At 41.9% G+C, this 20,811-nt stretch overlaps 1 protein-coding gene across 1 annotated transcript in view; it reads left to right on the top strand.

The window, feature by feature from the left end:
• KIF13A (kinesin family member 13A) overlaps positions 1-20,811 on the top strand; it is a 762,232-nt gene that overhangs the window by 385,396 nt on the left and 356,025 nt on the right. Inside the window, exons 8-9 of the mRNA XM_086965110.1 lie at positions 5,713-5,847; positions 15,924-16,036. Coding sequence (XP_086821236.1) covers positions 5,713-5,847; positions 15,924-16,036 — 248 coding nt within the window. The remainder of the gene's footprint in view (positions 1-5,712; positions 5,848-15,923; positions 16,037-20,811) is intronic.

The following is a 20,811-nucleotide window of genomic DNA, read 5'->3' on the forward strand; positions in this document are numbered from 1 at the left end:
AAAACAACACAACACTGACACATATTTCATAATTGTAGATTACGTGCACAACTGCATTAAATGTCCAGCAGCAAAAAACAAACATCCTTTAATTAAACTCATGAAGAAGGAAATGTAAATATAACCAACTGACCGATTAACGTTTTTATCAAAGCATGATATCAGATCACAGTAATTTATTTTATTTATTTATTTTACAGATTTGTAGAGCGCATGGCTGCCCGTGGGCGTCCCAGCGCTGATGAATAGTGATCATTTTAGACTCCAAAAAATGAATGTCTGCAGGCGGCTAGTTTTTTCTTTTTTGCAGCTTTATATAGTGCAAGCTCGACCTGAAGAGATTGGAGCATTTTTTTCCTGTCACTTTTGACAACCTACTCCCTCAGTAGAGTTGTAAGATCCTCTACAGGTCGATTCATTCAGGTACCTAAAATTCACAAGGCTAGATGGGGCAGAAAATCCCTTTCATTTCTCATCCTCAAACTTTGGAACACTCTTCCAAATCCCAGTTCAGGAAAATGATAAAAGCATGGCTATACCCACATTAATAGCCCCTCTGTGTTTTCCAGCTGTCCCGAAGCACCCTGTGTCTCAGCCAGGACTGGTAAGCCTACGGGTAGCCATGCGCTTTAGGAATTCTTATAGCATAGCGCAAAAAATAACTATTACCTCTCGCCCAAGCCTTTCTTAAAATTTGGGGGCCTGGAATAGGCTGAATTGTCACACTTGTATGAGTGTCATGGTTAGTATTTGTGTAGTTACTGTCATTAGCATCATGGCAGGTGAAATGTATGGTGCAAGCTGCTGTGCCCACCTGACGAGGGCCCTGGCACTTATTTTATTCTCCAAATTGAGCACTGGTATCAAGACTTTGGCATATGCATTCCTTACCTGCAATTTACCCATTCAGTGAATTATTTTCAGTCACCAATTCTGTGCTTTGCAAAATATGGAGCAAACACAAGAAGATGATGGACGGAGCTCTGAAACTTTTCAGACACTCACCCTCAGTCACAGATCTGGGTTGAATCCATCATCGTTCTTTAGCCCATTAAGCCACCCCAGTTCAGACCCAGCCATATGCAAATCAGTCTTGACCCTGTGCCTCATTGGAACAGTCCAGCCCGAACTACCAAGCCAGGTATTCCCTGGACTGGAAACAAGCATCCTGGGACCGTTTTCGGGGTAAGATCCCTCATCGGCCAGGCAAGCTTGAATCCAGTGGCAAAATGAGCAAGGGGCCCATGTCTGGGCATACCCTGCCAACTTAAAGCGAGCAAAGCAAACACAAGGAGATGACCCGGCTTGGCAGTTCGGGCTGGACTGTTCCCATGAGGCAGACAGCTGTAATTTCTAGTTATCTAATGTGCTATCTGACAGGTTATGTCGCTGTTAAAGATTGCCTTTGCCCCATATGACATCTGGAAACACCTTCCCCTAGGATACACCTGAAAAGCCTCCCACTCTATTAACACTTCTCCAGTCGACTTTTCATTATCAGTGAAAGATTGTTCAACTTAGGTTGTAATACTGGCTCTGAATGCTGTGTTGCAAGATCGGCGATTGGAACCTCTGTCAGAAAGCATTGTGTTTCTCCCCTAATGTAAATAAAGCAGGGTGGGTGATGATCTGAAGTGTTATGCATATTAAGTTGTTCCATTAATTTGTTTTGAACTTAGAACCATGTCCAGCCTGAAATGAAGGTTGTGTATTGGAGAGTAAAAGATGTATTATAATGCTACTGGACTGAGTGTTCGTCTGTGTCTGTCGGGTTGTATTTATGTTACCAGGCCGCAAAGTCCTCAGCTTTCCTTGCCACCGGTGGGCACAATCTAATTTGTTTGGTGTTATGAACTCAATTTTAACCTCTCTCTCCCTCCCCCCCCATATGTTGGCAGACTAGTGGAGGGTTTATCTGGCGTAATTTGCTGTAGTATAGTTATATAAATTACGGGAGCCTACGCTGCATTACACAAGGAGTCTAACCCTGCATTTAGCGCTGTTTTCTTAGTGCAAATGGCACGCTTGTGTCTAAACTGGATCCAAGGATCCATTTTACGCTAAGAAAATAGCACTGAATACAACGGAACAGGAATATCAGCAGCCAGCAGAAGCATGTGCAAAGGTTCCTGTGCTCTTGGGAGAAGGCATTTTGGCCGAAATTATTCAAACTTATATGAACAGGCGTTACTGCATAATTTTCACAAGAGTAACCCAAAATTACTCCAGCGTAATAAACATTTCTGCCAAGACTACTCTACCTTTGCTTTAGGCTAATAAGGCCTGGCATCAGGTCCTCCCATCTGTGGGGAGTTGGGAGCACACAGACTTGTTTACCTTCTAGCATACCCTCCAGTACAAAAACCTGCCTTGTGAATCAGTTTTGCTAAGGTGCACCCTTTGCATATTGTCTCTTCCAACTCTTGTGGATTTTAGCACCTTTAGTTTTTGCCAAGTGTCTCCTGTAGGCATGACATGTCTGCACCGTACCTGCACTGGTAAGAATGTTCCTTCCTTTAGTTTTACCACATTTGCCATTCCTCTATTGTTGGTATTGATATTTCCTTAGCCATAGTCATCATGTTGCTGATGGTTGAGTCTCAAGTCTTATGTATGGCCATGCTATCTTATACGATTGCTGAGTGTTTTCTCCGATGATGTGTCTGATACCATGCGACTGACTATATCAAAACATACTACCAATAACAAGCTCTTTGTGACCCTTGCGTTGCACTGACTGTGCCTATTCCAACAATTAATTGGCATAAACGGCCCTCGCAGAAATCTCTTGGGACTGAAAGGGGATCGGGTAGAGGGAGATTTGATCTACACCAGGATTCTCCAACGAGTAGATTGTGAGCTACTGGCAGCTCTCCAGGTACCTGTAAGTAGCTCTCCTATGTGAAGCCCAGCCTACTACATTAGCTTTCTTTGGTTAAATTAATATATGAATCCCAAAATTTAGAGGTTGTATTTGAGGCGACTATGTTCATATTTTCAGAACTCATAAGCTAATATTTGGAGAATAAGGGTTGAATTTCCTAAATACATCTAAAGCTTATACTTGAGTGTTGCGCTGGGGAGACATATTACCTTGGTCTCAGGGACATTGCGGCTATGGCTGCCATGTATTAACAATGTAGAGGCATTACAAGTTGTTAAAGCCTTTTTTCGCATTACCTCTGGCAACTCTGCCTGATGCACTGAGGTGATCACTGCTGCCCATCTTGCATGGGGTGTCCACTAGTATAATTTTGTCTGAGATGGTCACTATTACAACACTAGTAATATTAGTAGCTTGGCATGATTTATATTAAACGTAAGTACCTTCCATTACAGAAAGGGGTGGAGACCCCTGATAAACGGACACCTCTTCCATCATACCAATCATGTGGCAAATATCGACTTATCTTATGTGAAAGCATTCAGACCCTTTATTTCCCCTCAATGCAAAATAATTTGTCTACAAGGCTTGTATATAATGGGCGGCTTTCTGGATGCCGGCAAGAGGTCAGTCTGATATGGCACATGTAAGCTTAGGTCTAGCATGAAGAGAGGGGTACGGTTCCACCAAGTCTGTGTCTGCTGTTGTTGGAACGATGTACAGCGATGGATCAGCTTCCCTTCCGATTTCTTATCCTCTGCTGTTTAATCTTGCATCATTATGTCTGATGCTGAAGAATCTACAGTGTCTTCATATCCTCTGGTCCACGACATAGCGGTGTGTGCTATTGTTTCCTTACGTCCAGCGGTGGCTTGTTCCACTGTGGGTTTGTGTGGTGTCTACTTTGGCTTACTCAGTTTTCTGTTCAGTTTGCACGTTTTGGATTGCATTATTGAAACATGATGTTCTGCTACCCATTTACTGACTGCTGATGAATCTGTAAAGAAGTGCGCCTTCTTTCCATCCAGCACCTCATCACTATTTGCAATAGTGACATGTATGTCGAGTTCATGGTTTTTACCAGATGTTTAGTTTCCATTAACTGGTTTCGTTGGTGCTGCACTGCAACCCCGACGTCTGTAAAGAGGACAACCTTACTGTCCTGCATCACATATGAACCATCATGGTGTGCTAGGTGTATGAAGTAGTCTCAGTCTCTGTAATGGCGTAAGGTGGCCACCAGCGCCTTTGGAGAGGTTCCATGCCTTAGAGATACCTTTGAGACCCTATTTGCCCTTTTAACCTGGAGAGACTGCCAGGGGCAATCTGGGTACTGAATCATTCCTGAAGAAAGAGTAACATACAAGGGCCTTTGACTTTTGCAGGGAGAGGGAGACCAACAATTCTCACATTGTTTCTTCTGAAGCACCCCCTTGCTTCAAGAATTGTACTTACTCTGCAAGATCTATTACTTGTTCTTGAATGTTCCTTGCTGAGGGTTGCATTAATGTCGGCACTGCCTTGTTTTCATAGACACTTTTGGAGAGTTTTGTTGGTCTACCGTAAGAAGAGTGAGGTCTGTCACTGCCGCTTCGTTTTTGTGTCGAAGTGCCTCGCTTGATTCTCCGATAGCCTCCAGAATAGCGTCCATTTGTGAAGCTGTGAATTGCCTTCCACTTGTGTTTCCGCTGTATTTGCAGTGGTGTAAACCCAACTTGTCTTTGCTCATTGGAATTGCGCTGTTTTGCTGCTCTGATGGCTTTTATCTATTTACCATGCAAGACTCACAATCTGAATACCTTCTTGCCTGTGATGTAGGAAACCATACGTTCTTAGGCGTAGGTTGGGACGGGGGATGAAAATAGACCCGGGCACCAAAATGGAAATGTCTCCAATTTGCGTTTTAGATTACTAAAAAAGTGGCCCACATTCTGCAAATCAGGGCAGTTGGAAATCTACATGCGTTTGTGCTTGCTGCATGCAATGTTTGTGGTAATATCAGGGAAATCAACAAAAAAGGCCCAGTAGACCATAACGCAAGTGCTCAAACAGCTAAAAAATGGCCCACACACTGACTTGTCCGACCAGCCCTTCTGGCACTGCAAGAGTGCTCTATATGCAGATCCAACCGGGGTAGGTTGTTTAAGGTTATTTTGCCCTACTTCACCCATCACATACGAAAGGTAAAGCATACATTAATCTTCCATTCAACGTTTTCATTTCAAAGACATCATTACTGTGGATAAGTAAACGTCATGGTCCCGTGTTAATGTTATGGCTAGGCAAATATGTGGTAGTTCTTTGCCTTGGAAGTGATAGTTGCGCTTTACCAAACCTAAATAAGCAATGTTAGGTGGTGATCTACATTTAGCCTTTTGGTCCTGAATTGATAGAATTGAGTCCCTGCGGGATATGGTCGTTGTTTTCACTGCTATTACTTAAAATAGAGAGGTGGATTTTCAAAAGATTCTTAGTTTGTGTTGCCACTCATTTTGTTAAACCATCAGCTATTTTTGTAGTGCTAGTCTGCCCGGGGATAGGCCATGTGAAGGCAACAGTAATGAAAGAGTTGATGGTTTGTGCTTGTAAATAGCACGTTCGAGGTAAGTCAGCAGGCCTTTGCTTGACTTGTTTGTGGTGGGCAGTCATGAGCTGCATGAATGTTTGCAACGGATGGATGCTTCCATGGAACAATATGAACCCTGTAATCGGAAATCCTTTTAATGATGGGGCTGCTAGCTTGGCGTGGGCTAAGTGGAAGCCAAAAACGGTGTCTATATCATGGAGAGCGTGTGTTTTAACTTGTTTCATCATTCTCTTCTCTCTAGGACATTGAGTCATTGATGTCGGAGGGAAACAAATCTCGAACAGTGGCTGCGACTAACATGAATGAGGAAAGTAGTCGATCCCACGCAGTGTTCAGCATCATTGTGACCCAGACTCTGTATGACCACCAATCTGGTGTAAGTATTCAAAGCTGCTACCTTCCTTGCATAGAATTTGGGGAAGCATTGTAATAGTGTAGATGCTTTTGAGAATAGTCACGAACATTAGTGTAATTTTGTGTGCTGTAGATCGTCATAGAGTTTAGCATTGCATGCTTTCACTAATCGTAGCCATGTTTCTTCTGTTAGAAAATAACATTAGTTTGGTTGGCTTTACATATTCAATGAGAAATATTGAGAACCCAAGTTCTGGAGATAATTTTTGGAATGGTGACAAAATGCTTTTGATACTTCACCCATAATGTATTCTATCTCAGTACAAAGCTGGGTCAGTGACACCAAGAAGTGCAGTGGGGAACCGGGCGTAGTTTACAAAACTTCTATATTGACTGCCGTGATCAAAGAGCACTCAATTTAAATCCTGCTCACCCCTCTCCACTTTCACTCCTCATTCACAACATTTGCAGATGTTTTCCCGGATTCCATATTTGATATTGCAAATCACCATCCAGTCTGTTTCTGAAGAGAACTCAACATGTGGTTCGACAAACCGGATCTCCAGCAAACCACAGTCCTTCTAAACGCTCTTGAAGCTCTCAATTGCCACTAACTAGTGACTGCGGCCACAAATGATAGAGGCACATACCCTCAATGTCTCATTTACCACAATGAAGCAATCACCAATCTTCTTAAATACCTTAGAGGTAACACCTCAATGGAGGAATGAGACCAGTAGTAATAAAAGAGAAATGGCATTTCTGGGAGGAAGTGAGAGGTAGCTAAAGGGAAAAAAACATACTGGACAAAGAAGGAATAGAAGGCACTTTGGAAGGTTTGGGCATGAGAAGAAAAGGTATGAGAAACTGGAAAAAAGGAAGGTTTCATTGCCCTAGTACTTCACTCGTATTGCATCGAGGGTATATAATATCCTCAGTAAAATTTAATCATCTCTTACCATCAGCATAACACCCTCGTTCAAGCTCTAATCTTCACAGAAGACCTGCATAAACATGAAGAGCCTAAACATATTCATAATTCCCCTGACATAAAAAGGTATGCTTGTAACGTCTGAAATATTTGTAAAATCTTACTGAAATGACCAAAGATCAAAAGAAATCCCTTAAGTACTTGCCATTAACCGTATCCCTCCTGTTTATGCTCTTTGCTATTCCAAGTTTTCCCATGTCTAGGTGATGAGCATTTTCACTCCTGCTTAGCTGGACTCTGACAAAATGTAGCCCTTCTTCTGAATCTCTGGCCTATCCCATTTGCTGGTGCTGAAAATATAGACCAACTAAATGCCAACAATGAAGGAGGATTAGAAGCTCCCGACTTTGAGATCTACTGCCTGGCGGGTCCGCTTCTGTGGGGGCGCCAGGTGCAGAACAGAAACAACTACATATTAGTGGGAACTGAGAAGTAAGATTCACCAGGGAGTGTTCCCAAAGTAGAGTTTCAGATCCTGGGATGTGTCTATTGACATGGGTAGGGAATTACTGTGGGAATGGGTGCAGGAAATGTATAGCCACCAAAAGTTCATGCTCCCACTACCATTACACTTTGTACTAGTGTTGAGTGGGGCTACTAATTCCACTAAAATTAACATGTGAATCAGGAATGCTAGTACAGCATGCAGTGAGCTCTTTGAGGCAGGGACACTGAGGACTATTCTGTACATCATGGAACTAAATAGGGTCCTTCAGGTCAATTTCTCACATACAGCTTGCTCACAAGAGCGGTATGCTTTGTCTGGAGGGTAGTGATGTTGAACCACTCATGCCTGACTGTTAAACTTCTTCCTCACATTACAGGATGGAGACAGAATAGAATCTGTGCTGCACAAGGCCTTAATAGCGTTGACCAAACATGACTTAAAGGGCCTTGAAGACATGCAGTCTTTGGACCGCCTGTCGTGCCACTGTTATTTCTTAGCCTAGATATGGGATTTTAGATGTTGAGTTGTACCATAAGGTATGGGTTTGCCATGAGATGGTTGTCTTTTGTCACACGCACTCTCAGATCACAGTGAACCTGACCTTGAACGAACCTGAAGTGAGTCTGTTTGAGCTGATGGCTCTGCCCAACAGAAGCAGTACTCTGTGAAGTCTTTGACCAATTATTGTTGTTGGGCAAAGGGCAGTTATGTCGTCAAAATCCCCAAGAGTGCCTCATATAAGGAGATGGATAACAGATGTTCAAAAGTCGACTGAGAGCAGGTTACTTAAAGCTGAAAAAAGGAAGACGCTTACAACAACGCCCACCTCACAATCTTGAAGTGCACCTTTGAGAGAATTCATGAATGGCGTAATATTGATATGCCTCCATTGACTGGTAGGCATATGGATTGTCTAGAGTGAATTGGTATTACTTAGGACACTAGCTACTTTTATGATTTACTGGAAGCCTTCCCTTAATTGAGAAACACCTATTCCTAACCTCCATGTAAGCTGAACACACCCTTGGTGCATGGTACCGAATCTGTGTGTACACAGCTCTCCAATAGAAGTTGTGCCCCAGTTTCTATGACAGTAGCATATTCTTGTAATGATAAGGTGATGACCCGGTTTATATATACACCACCCAAAAGGGAATGACCACTAGAATTGCATGAACATATGGATCCCCACCGCAGAACAGTTTATCTATGCTTTAATATTTCTTGTGTCGCAGATCTGCATGTTTCAGTACACCAGATCTGTGTAGGTTTTGACATAACTTGGCTGGCATTGACCTAACTGATTGGAACATCTGACAGCAACTGTCACAAGCCAGCAACAAGATGGCGGACTGAAGCCGCTACGGAGCGCAGCAGTGGAGATCCCTCTCTCGCTAGCATGAGAAGCTGCTGAAAAAAAGATAACGCTAATCTGATTACATCTTGCCAAAATAAATGCTTCCTTATCTGTGAGCCCTGAAACACCAGCAAAGTGAGGGCTGCTGCCACGGCTAAAGCAGGAAAAATAGGTCTCGGCTCATCCGGTGAAGAGGTGGATGTGGCTTTCAAGCGTGGTCCGTATCTGGTGGCTGTAACGAGCGCGCCTACCAGTTGGGAGAACCTCGACTGGCCAAGTCTGCTTGTTTCTGTCGTCCCCGCAACGCTTCAGATCTCGACAGAGGCAGGCACACGTTCTCAGTTGCAACAGGAGATGGCGCCTAAGAAGCCGGCCAGGTCACACGTACCGGCAAGAATGCTGCGGCCGGAGAAACAAACAACGCTGGAGTCAAAAAGTTCACGCTGGAGAAAGCAGGTCAGACTTTGCACAAACCGCTTACTCGCACTCCACAGCTTTTAAAGGTGGCTGAGAACATTGGCAGTAAAGAGCAGAAAGAGACTAATGGTCATATTGCTACTGTGGTCTCAACTGCAGTAATTAAGGTGGGCAACATTGTTGCAGTACAAGGCAATGAGGCTCTCAGCAATTCCTGCCATAACAGGGCTCCAGTCATGGAAACAGAAAAGATATGTGAAATACTGCCTGGGCTTCAGGGGCAGAAAATAATGAAACACCAGTATTGGGAGTAGAACTCGCAGCAGGAGCAAGGGATAAAGCGCTTATCAGCACCTCTGGCTCCTCTGGGGTGGATGAAGTATTTAATCACTCGGGTCTGCCAGACACACTGCCGGGCATGCGGGACTCGTTAGACCTTGGGATGCTTCCCCCTAATATCGGCGCAGATTCGGTCGCAGAGTTGGGGGCAAAGATGTGTGCAGCCATAGAAAACATAGATAATTTGACTGAAGATACAGATGTTTGTGTGGACTCCGGCTCTAATGAAGAATTCGAAAAGCAGGAGGTGACCGTAACTAGAAACCCTACGGGAGCGAGTAAAGGGTCTGTAGGGAAGAAGGGCAGAGGGAAGTTCAAGAATAAAACCAATAAATCCCAAAAACCGTCCAGTGGGCAATCTGTTGTAAGAACTAAAGCTATTGCCGATAATAGTCCCCTACGGAAATGGGTGCAAGCAAAGGGAGGCGTCAAGACAATGGCACTCCGGTTCTCAGGCACCAGCCCACTGGATGGGTGCTCTACGAAAGCTCACACAGCTATACCAACCACCTCTGATAGCCCCAGCCTACTGAAGGGGGGGCTCTACGAAAGCTCACACAACTATACCAACAATATCTGATGACCCTAAGCCGGATATGCCTGATCAAATTACACCCCCAGTTATCTCTTCTTCCAACTGCACGACCCATATCACGGACAACCAGAATCTGAGTTTGAGTCCATTGGCCGTTCAGCCGAGAGCTGAGATCGAGGCCAGTAAAGAGGATATAACACTCGGCCTGATACTCCAGCTGCTCAGGGAGCAGAAACATGAAGCACAGCAACATTAAGTACAGGTGCGACAAGACCACGACAAAATGCAACGTTCTATATATGAGATGGCAAGCAAACTAGGGGGCCTGTTGCAGGAGATGTCAGAATTACAACAAAGGGTGGTGGACACTGAAGAACTGTCTTCCCGCACAGAGGTCTGTGTGAACAAACATGAAGCTCAGATTTCAAATTTACAAGCCAAGGTAGAAGATCTGGAAAATCGACAACGACAACAACACCTCCGACTTTTTAGCATCCCAGAGGGGGCTGAGGGGAGAGATCCGAGAGCATATATGGTTCAACTTTTCCAAAAAGCATTTCCGGATCTATCTGACTGGAACTGGGACTCGCAACTGCAACGGATCCACAGATTACCGGCAGTACAGAGGAATAAGGGATGTCAGGGAAGTCAGTACTCCCGGCCTTTTCTGATTAAATGGGAAATTTTTTGCTGAGACAGGCAGTATCATTGAAGGCTTGTCCTAATAATCCAGTTACAACAGAATCTGTAACTTTTTCGTCAGGTCAGACCTAAGTAAAGTTACTGTGGAGAAACGCTGGAAGCTGCGACAATATATCGATCCAATCAAAGCTCTTGGGGGGCAAGCTTTTCTTAAAGAACCAGCGCGTAAAAGTACCTAAGAATGGCCACAAATATTTTCTTACGGACGATCGGGAAGTTGAGAAGATGTTGGTCAAATGGCGAGGAGAAGCTACAGGGAAATAGTAGAATAATATCACAGATGTCTGTTACTAATAATTTGCCTATGGTCAAATGCTATAAGAATGTACAGTAATCTACGACTGTCAGAGGGGATTTTGCTTAATCTTTCCCCCCCCCCCCCCATGAAGAATATGACCAAGGATTATTAATATGCAGCGTTATTTAAGGCTTTGGTGTTTTGAGACATGGGGGGGGGTGGGAGGGGGGAGGGGAATCAGCATGGCTGTGTCTCTTTTGGCTGCCTAGACCACCGGCAGCTGGTTATTCAGAGGAATCCTCCTCTATGGAGTAGGGGGGTAGGGTGGGGCGGGGTGTGGGGTGACAGGGGGGTTGGGGGAGATTCACTGGGGGGGGTAAAATTCTGTAAAAATAACATGAGGGAGATAAATGGTAGGACTTTTTCTTTTTTCTTTTCTTAATAAATGAGGGAGAAGATAGGGTGGGAAGGAAGGACAATTTTTTTGAATGGATAGAATAAGGTGTTTAGCTTGGAATGTGGCAGGACTGAATAGCAGGAATAAACGAAGATTGGTACTTGAGGAGTTAAGGATGTATAATCCACACATAGTCTTACTTTCGGAAACACATCTCCTATGAAGACGGTAACTTACTAAAACAGTTAGATTATGATGTAGCTGTCAGCACTGAGCTAAATGCTTCAATTCGAGGAGTCGCAATTCTGAAGCATAAACAATTTAAAGCTGAAATTATTAAAACTTCCTCAGATAAAAATGGTAGATGGGCTACAGCTCAGAACATAGCTGAGGGTAGCAAATATACATTCTGTGTTTTGTATGGTTCAAACATAGATGACCCTACTGTTATCGATAAGGTTAATATGGAATTGCTGGTCTGGGAGGGTGAGCGGTTGGTAATGGGAGACTTAAACTGCATTATGAACTATGATATTGAAACTAGCAGACGGGGTGGCATTCAAAAGGATGTGTTAAACACAGGCCGCAATTACAGAAATAGTACGAATACACGCCATAAAAGATGCTTGGCTTGAACTACGTCCTGATGTTGCTGGCTACACTTATTATTCAGCTGCGCATAAATTGTGCTCCCGCATAGATATGGCCTGGGTGTCAGACAGCTTGTTGGAGACAAGCCATATGGAGATTTGCCCAAGGGTCACTTCTGACCATAACCTTATCCTTATCTCTTTTAAAATTAAGACAGTGAAGCAGAGTCCCCGGCTTTTCTCATTCCCCAGGCATCTTTTGTTAAATGGGGATTTTATATTAAAACTTAAGGCACATTTAAAAGAATTTCTTGAAATTAATATAGGCTCAGCTTCACATATTGTGGTCTGGGATTCCTGTAAAGCTAGTATCAGGGGCTTCGCTCAACAGTATATATTTAGACAAAATTATGAACGTAAAAAGAGGGCAGATAAAATGTTGACCAGCGTACTCTCAGCAGAAAAACAGATGGCTCAAGCACTTTTGCTGGGCTCAACTGAAGCAGAAGCATTGGGCTACATCTTAGTTGATCTCATACACTTAGGGAAAAAAATACACTTAGGCAAAAAAAGTCTCATCAAATTGAATAAGTACCATCTATCCCAGTATGAGGGTGGGGATAAAGTAGGAAAAATACTAGCATATAAGGTGGCAGATGACAAAGCAAAAACTCTAGTAAAGGCTATCAAATGGCCCAATAATGTGATGTATAATAGTCCCCAGCAGATACTTGAACAATTTGCCAATTATTATAAGGATTTATATACCCCTGAAAATAGGCCGGTGTTAGGTGACATCTATGCATACTTACAAATTAACTCTGTGAATTGTGTTGATTACGAACAACTAGATATACTGAATAATGATGTTACACTGGCTGAAATTAGATTGGCAGTCTCTGCCTTACCATCAGGCAAAGCGTCTAGAGAGGATTCAATTCCTCTGGAGCTGTATAAAAAATGTATCGAGGAACTAGCCCCACTATTTAGTATGGTAGTCTGGTATATTGGACTTGGAGGAAAAGCCCCTCAATCACGGAATCTTACGCAGATTGTATTTTTAAAAAATTAAACAAGATAGCTGGCGAATGTGGGTCATATAGACCCATTTCTCTTATAAACACCGATGCGGACATAGTTACCAAAATATTGGCAAATCGCCTTGCTCCGATAATATCCGGCTGGGTATCTCCACCTCCACAACAACACTGGTTTATCCTGGACAGGGACACCACGACTCACATAAACACGGCCTTTACAGCATTTGACGTTGCCAGGACTAAGTCGACCCCCACTTGGTATGATATTATTAGATGCTGAGAAAGCATTCGACTGAGTGGGGTGGGACTATCTCTGGGCTACACTGCAAATATTTGGGATTAAAGGCCAGTTTTTACAGTGGATACAATCCCTGTATGATCATTCTTGCGCTAAAGTCTGCAATGCAGGGATGCAAGGGACATTATTCTGTATACTCCAGGGTACCAATCAAGGGTGCACTTCGTCACCTTTATTAATCGCCCTATCTATGGAACCGTTTTTAGTGGCATTACAAAATCAGTCAGGCATAATCCCGTTAGAAGAAATAGCTGTATCAAACTATGAATTATTATTGAAAGAGACCGCTATCTTATAAAAAAAAATGGCACAAGGTCCCTCTCAGTATAAGTGGGAGGATAAACTTAATTAAAATTTCTTGATTTATTCCGGTCTATCCCCTTTCGTATTAATAATTCTTTTTTTAAACGACTAGATGGTGTATTAAGCAGTTTCATTTGGAGTTATAAAAAAGTGTGTTGCGTAAATGAGACACTGAAACTCTCATTTAGTCAAGGGGGCATCGACTTCCCAGATTTCAAATTGTACTTCTGGTCGCGTTCCTAGGACGTATCCGTAGTTTAGTAAACTCTAGCAATAACCCCCTCTTTTATTATGTATTTATGTTGGGAGCAGAATGTAAAATGTGGCTGTATCGAATCAATGATCGGAATTATTTCAAGAGGGTCAAATTTAAGACTGCACAGGATATAGTATTCATCTGGAGGGCTATTATCAATAAAAACAAAATATTGATGTATCATCCCAAACTCCCCTTGTGGAACAATCCAGTTCTTCCAGGAGTTTTTCATGATGGGGGTGGGAAACAGTGGGATAATTTGGGCATAAAAAGCTTACGGGATCTGTATGATTCTAACAGGTTTTCAACATTTGATAGATTGAAGCTCTTATACAATCTTTCAGAGAGCATGCGGTTAAAGTATTATCAAATTTGCGACTATCTCATACATAGCATGAAGCTCACAGTATTATTAGATTCTGATTTTCTGGATTGTATCTATCTAACTAAAGATAAATCACTGATCAGTGTTGGATATAAAGAATTTAATTCTCATAAAGAAGATGACTGTGGGAGATTAGCTGCACAATGGAGTCAGAAAAATGGGTTTTATTATTACTGCTAACACTATCTCGTCTGCACTCAGCGGTATCTGTCAGTCAGTACACTCCTCTAATCTGAGATTACAATTGTATAGAACTATCTGCTCACTGTACCACACTCCTGAATGTATAGCGAAATGGTCACTAGATAATCCTACTAGTGATCGGACTTACCCCTAGATGCATCAACGTTGTCATTTGCGATTCCTTATTTGCGAAAAATAAGGAATCGCAAATAAGGAATCGCAAATGGCAATGCATCATTAATTTCGCTATTTTATTGAGATTCGGTAAAAATCGCAATTTTTACCGAATTCCAATAAAATTGCGAGTTCCAAATAGCGAATCCGCAATTCCCATTCATTCCTATGGGCTGAAATGCCCATAGGAATGAATGGGAATTGCGAATTCGCAATTTGAAATCGGAATGCATCAAAGCCTTTCAAGGGTGAAGAGGGGAGTCCAAAGGACCCCCCCCTGCACCCATGAAATGCACTTTTACATGTGAGTTACATACACACATGTCCTAAGGACATGTGTGTCTGTAACGTACACGTTTAAAAAATGCATTTTTATGCGTTTTTAAACATTTTTGCAAATTACCACGAAGTTCAACTTCGTGGTAATTTGCATTTGCAATTTCTAAAATCGCAAATGTTTTGAGGATGATGCATTGCATTTAAGGAATCGCAAATTTGCGATTCCTTAAAAGCAATCGCATTTTTGGAACTCGCAAAAAATAGCGATTTTCCAAAAATGCTTGATGCATCCCAGTAACCAATTTAGGAAGTGCAAAAGGCCGATTTTTGCGAATCGCACCGTTTGCACTTCCTAAAAAGGTTGATGCATCTGGGCATAGATGCCCAAAATCTGATTTATTTGCAGCTGATTTGTCACACATGTTTTTTCAATGCCCGTCACTAACAGAGTTTTGGCGAGGAGTCACCAAAATTATGTCTCAAAAGCTTGGAAGACCTATATCACTCACAGTATTAGATGTGCTGTTGGGTGGTCAGATTGGAGATTCTAGTCGGAGAGATTTTATAATTATCTTACTGGATTGTGCTAGGCTAGCTATAGCTCTAGCTTGGATTGCACGGAGCCCACCAACGACGTTGGAATGGTGGGGTATTGTTAAAGAAATATATAATATGGAGTTGGCGCTTGCTAAAACCAGGAGGAGCCGATCATTGTATAAATTAGAAAAAATTTGGGGAGCTTTTATGTAAAGATAAAATCTTATTTCACCCTCTTTTCTTACTTTTTCTACACTCTCGAACTTTAGAATTTTTCCCTTTTTTTTCTATTCCGTTCTTGATGTTAAACTGTATTTATACTTATTTTTTCTTCTGGATAGAGTGATGTTACAAAACAGTTTTTTTAATATGATCTGTTTATTCTTGCTTTGCTATTATGACCTCATGTTATTAATAAAAAGATTTTTTTTTAAAACTGTCACAAGCCTTTGCAAACAAGACGACTTAGCAGATCTACATGCTACTAGTTTCTCTCGTCCAAAACCTACACTGCGTTCAAAGTGTGAAAATGTGTTTCCCCCTTGAATTTGATCCTTTAGGTCATACAGTAAAGTGTTTTTTCATTGCATCATTTTCCTACTGTGACTGTTTCTGTTTCACTTGATTAGAACTCTGGAGAGAAGGTCAGCAAGCTTAGTTTGGTGGACCTGGCTGGAAGCGAAAGAGTGTCCAAAACCGGAGCTGCAGGGGAGCGTCTGAAGGAGGGCAGCAACATAAATAAGTAAGATGTTCCAGATGACATAGCTCATTCATTCATATTTCACAAGTAGAATGTTCCTGATGTTCACCTCATATGTTTACAAACCGGCTTCAAGTTCAATGATACACTTTGAGTTCTCTTGCTAAAGCATTGGGCATTCCTCCATGTTTTCATAGAAGTACTCAAAAAAAGCTTGCAGTTCTGTGACAAGAGAAGATCAATTACTTAGATACTTAGTTTTAGAACTAGGAGGCCAATCAGAATTAGTTTATGTGAAATGCACTTTGTACGCATGTCTAAGTTATGAAACCTCAACAGGTAAAAGTGCCTACAAGGGATTCATTTAGGTGCACTCAGTTCAACAATTCATACAGGAATATAGTGATTCCAACTGGTAACCTACAGTTAAACAATTTACAGTTACATTTTTTAATTTCTTCCCAAAAGATCTATCAGCGATACTAATGAAACGGGTGTGAATTCTTCAGAAATCAAATTTATGTAATGTGAAATAGAAAGGTACAGAAGATTTAGGCAACACAGAAATGACAGCGGTTTACAAAAATATTCTTAAAGATCTGAAATCCCACATCTAGGCTAATGACTCTCAAAACAGTCTATCATAATAGCTTTCGCTTATCGTGTGGATTAACTACAAGCTCGGTCTCTTCATCCACTCTACACCACCTTTTTCCGGTCAAACTTGTGTTTGAAAACTCTGGTGCAATTCTTGCCAAAGGTTGTGATGTCTTTTCTTACCAGACAATTCATCATCCTTCCAGCTTTTTTTGCTCAACCTTACCCTTCGAGAGAGGAAACAAGGCATCATGATTTAGACTCCAAAAGAGCCTTGAGCTTTTACATCAATCATTTCAAGAACCACTGGGCGCATGAACAATTGTATGAATTCAATAATTCCATTTGCATAGTTACTGAAAACTATTGCAATAAAGAAGCTTCAATTAAAACCGCAAGAACATAATAAAATATAAGGTGCGCCTTTTATAATATCCATAAACAATAACAACTTTAAATAAATTGGATTACTAACAGTTAAAAAACACTTTCGTGGTTGTGCAAATTGTTCCTAGTGTAAGAAATGCAGTCCGTGCAGTGTTTGTTGCCAAATCAGCCGCTGCAATCAGTGCAAAGAGGTACTTTACAGTGTTTCTAAGCTGCTAACCACAATGGGGGCTTCCCAGTTTTCCCTTAGTTAGAGCAGCCTATGTTCTTTTAGTTGGGTAGATAGTGCTAGGATTGCCAGTGTATAAAGCAGCCTACAAATCTTACTGACTAGGCCTACCTAGAGTGATTACTGCTAGGTTTGCTTTGAATCCCAGGTTAGGCGTGATCTATTGGTGACAGTTTTTGCTCGACTAATGAAAGAGATCTTACTAGTCTGCAATTTATTTGTGGTGTCCCTGAATCAAAGCATGCCAGAACTGCTTGCCTCCTTGAGCGAATTCCCCTGTGTTTGAAGGGATTTTTAGAAGCTGTCTCCTTTCCTGCCCCATCTCCTGTTCAGGAGCATAGTAGATGGATATCTTCCTTGCCATTTTTGTACAGGGCTGCCAGAAGTTGGGGATGAAGCCTGCAGCCACGATGGAGGGTTCAGAGTACATGGGAACATGCCAAGGCAAAATTTTATCAAAAAACAAAGAGCGCCAATGCTGCCTTTGAATGATTCTCACTATCTTCCCATCTCACAATCGATTTAAACAAAAAGTGAGGAGATCAATGTCTCTTGAATGAATCTTCAATTTTATTGTTTATATTTCTTCATTTAGAGCTTTTTAGTTTTTTTTCAGAATTTCTTTTTTTCAATTTGAAAAGATATATGACATACAAAATATGAAACACATTATATACATTTAAAACAATCCCCAACCAACACTCTCGCATACACTCAATTGTGAATCACAAGCAATCACAGTCAGCCACTCTCACACACTCTCAACAATACAACAATATCAACAGTTCAATATAAATCGCATTTCCAATAGTGCCATAGACAGTATTTTCAGCCTATTTGTAAACTTTTTCTAAGCAATTAAAAAATTCTTTTAAATTCTTATGGCATCATACAATACAGGGTCTACGCGTTTCGAATTCCTCCTATTTGTCGAGTTCTCATCAGGACCATACTTTATAACAGTGTATATTAATCACTGAATCATGTTCGTCTTGATACCCGGCGTATGACCACCGGTGTATTTGGTTTGGTGTATCTCCTATCTCTATTTGTTCTGGTGTTGGCGGAGGATAGAATGAATTGTTGTGTCTCCTTACGTATAAGGAGTCATTCCAGGGGACCGGAGCAAGTTATTTGGCGGTATCCGTTGATCAAGGTTTGGTTTATCCGTGCTCTAGGTCCAGGGGGTCCGTACGTTCTCCTGTGTTCGCCTCCGCCAACACCAGAAAAAATAGAGATAGGAGATACACCAAACCAAATACACCGGTGGTCATACGCCGGGTATCAAGACGAACATGATTCAGTGATTAATATACACTGTTATAAAGTATGGTCCTGATGAGAACTCGACAAATAGGAGAAGTTCGAAACGCGTAGACCCTGTATTGTATGACGCCATAAGAATTTAAAAGAATTTTTGAATTGCTTAGAAAAAGTTTACAAATAGGCTGAAAATACTGTCTATGGCACTATTGGAAATGCGATTTATATTGAACTGTATTGAACTGTTGATATTGTTGTATTGTTGAGAGTGTGTGAGAGTGGCTGACATTGATTGCTTGTGATTCACAATTGAGTGTATGCGAGAGTGTTGGTTGGGGATTGTTTTAAATGTATATAATGTGTTTCATATTTTGTATGTCATATATCTTTTCAAATTGAAAAAAAGAAATTCGGAAAAAAAACTAAAAAGCTCTAAATGAAGAAATATAAACAATAAAATTGAAGATTCATTCAAGAGACATTGATCTCCTCACTTTTTGTTTAAATCGATTGTGAGATGGGAAGATAGTGAGAATCATTCAAAGGCAGCATTGGCGCTCTTTGTTTTTTGATACTTAAGGCTGTGGCTTGGCCTTGCTGCTTAGGAGCCCATACCCAGTAGTTTTCTTTTGTACTTAAGGCAAAATTTTAAACATTTTATTCGCCGTGATTCGGGGTATCCCAGGTTGAAGTATTTTTTGTGGGCAAAGATCCTATAGTTATTCAAAGTCATCCATGCATGAGAGCTGGCCGAAAAGACAGCTTTATCCCCCACCAAGGACAGTTGTTTTAGGGATTTCCAGACCAGCTTTTTAAAGCATGGGTGATGGATCTGCGTGTTCCAGAGGACGGAGAGCCCAGTGCTTGCCAGAGCCTACTGAAGGTAACTTCTTGCAGGGGAATTCTCCCTCTTTTGGAGGTCTTGCCTTAAGAGCTGGTTTAGAGTGTTTAGGGCTGATAATCTGATCTTATTCCAGCAGATAAAGTATGCGCTGTACCTGGCACATGATTGCTTTAACAGGCCAAACCTGCGGATTAGTTGCGCCGGGGGGTGTACTTTAGGAGGCTGAACATGGTTCTGTATGCTTTGACTAGAGTTTTGTCCAGTAACTTGGCGTCTCTGCCTCGAATTATTTCGCTGCCATAGGTTATAGTGGGCAGAATATTTGCCTGTGCTACTTTCAGGAGGGGGCTTAGAGTTGGACTAGTTAGTTTTGATGTTAGATTTTTTAATATTAGTGCTAGCACCTGCCCTTTTCTTTTAATCTCTTCTTGATGTCGTGCAAAGGATCCTTATTATCTATTGAGATGCCTAGGTACTTGTAAACCGCCACTGATTCTATTTGTTTGCCTCCCAGGTGCCAGGACCTTGCTCGTTTCCTCTTGTTATTAATAGTCTTGTCCTTGTTATTTTAAGATTGTCAATTTTTTTCCTCTGGCGTAGTCCTGCATTTCATTAAGAATTGCATGCCGACTGCAGTGTGGCTAAGCTGAATTACTTCATCGGCGTACAGGAGATTGGACAGAACTGTGCCCCCCAGCCTGGGTGCGTGAGAATGGTTTGAGTTGAGTGTTTGTGGGAGATCTGCCATAAATAGATTGAAGGTATGCGCCAGCACACAACCCTGTTTCAGGCCTTTTGTTGTTTTTACTCTTCTCGAAAGGTGGGTCCCTGTTCACAGTTTCACTGTACCCAGGTGTCTGTAGGAAGGAGTGTTAAAATGTTTAAGAGGGCTTGTGGAATGCCCCAGTGGGCTAGCTTCCCCCACAGTCTTGCCCTATCAACATTATGGAAAGCAGCACTGAAGTCAATAAAACAAAGGTACAGTGGCATTGTCTTGGATATTGCTACATCAATAAGCGGAGAGATTGATAGGATGTTGGTTGTAGTACCTGGTTTATTTTTCGGAAGCCTGTCTGGTTTAGTGGTATTATGTTGTTGACATAAGTCCAGGGTGTGAGTTCCTCCAACACCGTTCCCACAAAATATTTGGCCTTGTTGTCAATCAGTGTCACCAGTCGGTAATTACCAGGCAAGGCCTTGTCACCGCTTTTGTGAATTGGGATCATCGTGGAGCCTTTCCAAGAGTCTGGTATTATTCCCAGTGATCTCACTTCCTTTATACCCTTTGCAATCTGCCCCCAAATTAGAAGCAGCTCTGCAGCATTTGTCTCCTCCGGCGATCGATCTATGTCGGAAGATGTTTGCAGGACTCCCTCCTTTGTTGGAGTTCCGAAAGGACACCCAATAAGGCCCTGTTTTGGGAAATTGATAAGGAACCCGCAATTGTGTGATTGAAATTATCATATAAGAAATGAGCCCAGGTTTCCTCTAGTATGT

The sequence above is a fragment of the Lissotriton vulgaris genome, chromosome 4_1 (assembly GCF_964263255.1).
Source record: "Lissotriton vulgaris chromosome 4_1, aLisVul1.2, whole genome shotgun sequence".
NCBI lineage: Eukaryota > Metazoa > Chordata > Amphibia > Caudata > Salamandridae > Lissotriton > Lissotriton vulgaris.